The sequence below is a fragment of the Malania oleifera genome, chromosome 4 (genome assembly GCF_029873635.1).
Source record: "Malania oleifera isolate guangnan ecotype guangnan chromosome 4, ASM2987363v1, whole genome shotgun sequence".
Taxonomy (NCBI): domain Eukaryota; kingdom Viridiplantae; phylum Streptophyta; class Magnoliopsida; order Santalales; family Ximeniaceae; genus Malania; species Malania oleifera.
In genome coordinates, this window is record NC_080420.1 from 44,528,432 (window position 1) to 44,529,981 (window position 1,550).

General features: G+C 44.8%; 1 protein-coding gene across 1 annotated transcript; it reads left to right on the forward strand.

The window, feature by feature from the left end:
* The first annotated feature begins 201 nt into the window (after positions 1-201).
* LOC131153779 (uncharacterized mitochondrial protein AtMg00810-like) lies at positions 202-1,275 on the forward strand. The gene has a single exon (XM_058106239.1). The coding sequence runs from the start codon at positions 202-204 to the stop codon at positions 1,273-1,275; it is 1,074 nt and encodes a 357-aa protein (XP_057962222.1).
* The last annotated feature ends 275 nt before the right edge of the window (positions 1,276-1,550 follow it).

Consider the following 1,550-nt stretch of genomic DNA (forward strand, 5'->3'; position numbering starts at 1 on the left):
GTAGTTAGGAACAAATGGGTGTATAAACAAAAAACAAACTCCGACGGTTCTGTAGTACGACATAAAGCTCGTTTAGTGGCAAAGGGCTTTACTCAGGAATATGGCATTGATTATGAGGAGACATTTGCCCCTGTTGCTCGTCTTACCTCCGTTCACTCTCTTTTGGCTTTTGCCTCTGCTTGGCGGTGGCCTTTATTTCATATGGATGTCAAGAATGCCTTCTTACACGGTGATTTGACTGAGGAGGTATATATGCAGCCCCCTCCTGGGCATCCTCATTCTCCTGGTCAGGTTTGTCATCTCCTTCGTGCTTTATATGGGCTTAAGCAAGCTCCCCGTGCTTGGTTTGCCAAGTTCAACTCCACTATTGCCCAACTTGGGTTTGCCTCTAGTCCCTATGATTCACCTCTTTTTACCCGTCACACTGCTACTGGCATCATTCTTCTACTACTTTATGTTGACGATATGATCATTACTGGTGCTGATACTTCTGGTATTCATAAGCTTAAGCAATTTCTGTGTCGGCAGTTTGAGATGAAAGACCTTGGTTCTCTTCGCTACTTCCTTGGCTTAGAAGTGTCCCCAAACTCTGATGGCTACTCATTGACCCAAGCTAAACATGCCTCTGATCTTCTCACACGTGCTGGCCTCACCGATTGTAAGATAACTGATAGTCCACTGGAACCCAACATCAAACTCCGTTCTACTGATGGGGAGCTTCTTCCTGATGCCACTCGTTACCAACAGCTTGTTGGGAGCTTGATTTATCTCACTGTCACTAGACCAAACATTGCCTATGCGGTGCACCTTGTTAGCCAGTTTATGTCGGCTCCTCGTTCCGTTCACTATGCTGCTGTTCTTCGCATCTTACGATATGTGAAGGGCACCTTATTTCATGGCCTTTTCTTTTCCTCTCATTTATCCTTGGCGTTACAAGTTTATTCAGATGCTAATTGGGCAGGGAACCCTACTAATCGTCGGTTTACCACTGGTTTTCCTTTTTTGCTCGGTGACTTTCTTATCTCTTGGCGGAGCAAAAAGCAGACTGTTGTTGCTCGCTCAAGCACTGAGGCTGAGTATCGGGCTCTCGCTGATACTACCTCTAAGCTTCTTTGGCTTTGTTGGCTTCTCCAAGATATGGGAGTTCCTCAGTCCTCGAGCACTCCGCTTTATTGTGACAATCATAGTTCTGTCCAGATTGCTCACAACGATGTCTTTCATGAACGCACCAAACATATCAAGATCGACTGTCATTTTGTGCATCATCATTTTTAGGATGGGACGCTTCGCCTCTTGTCAGTTCCTTCGGCTGATCAGTTGGCTGATATCTTCACAAAAGCTCATCCACCTAGTCGTCATCGTGCTTTAGTCTGCAAACTCCAGATGTCCTCTTCGATACCACCTTGAGTTTGAGGGGGGATGTTAATATATCTCCCTAAAATACCCCTAAAATACCCTTGTACCCTTGTATGCCTCCTCGTACCCTTTAAAAGGGATGGTAGTGTATAGTTGTATTTGTGCAAAAAGATTAATACATGGTATTAATTTTA

Coding starts and splice junctions, on each gene's coding strand:
- LOC131153779 (XM_058106239.1), top strand. CDS start 202: ATGGATGTCAAGAATGCCTTCTTACACGGTGATTTGACTGAGGAGGTA.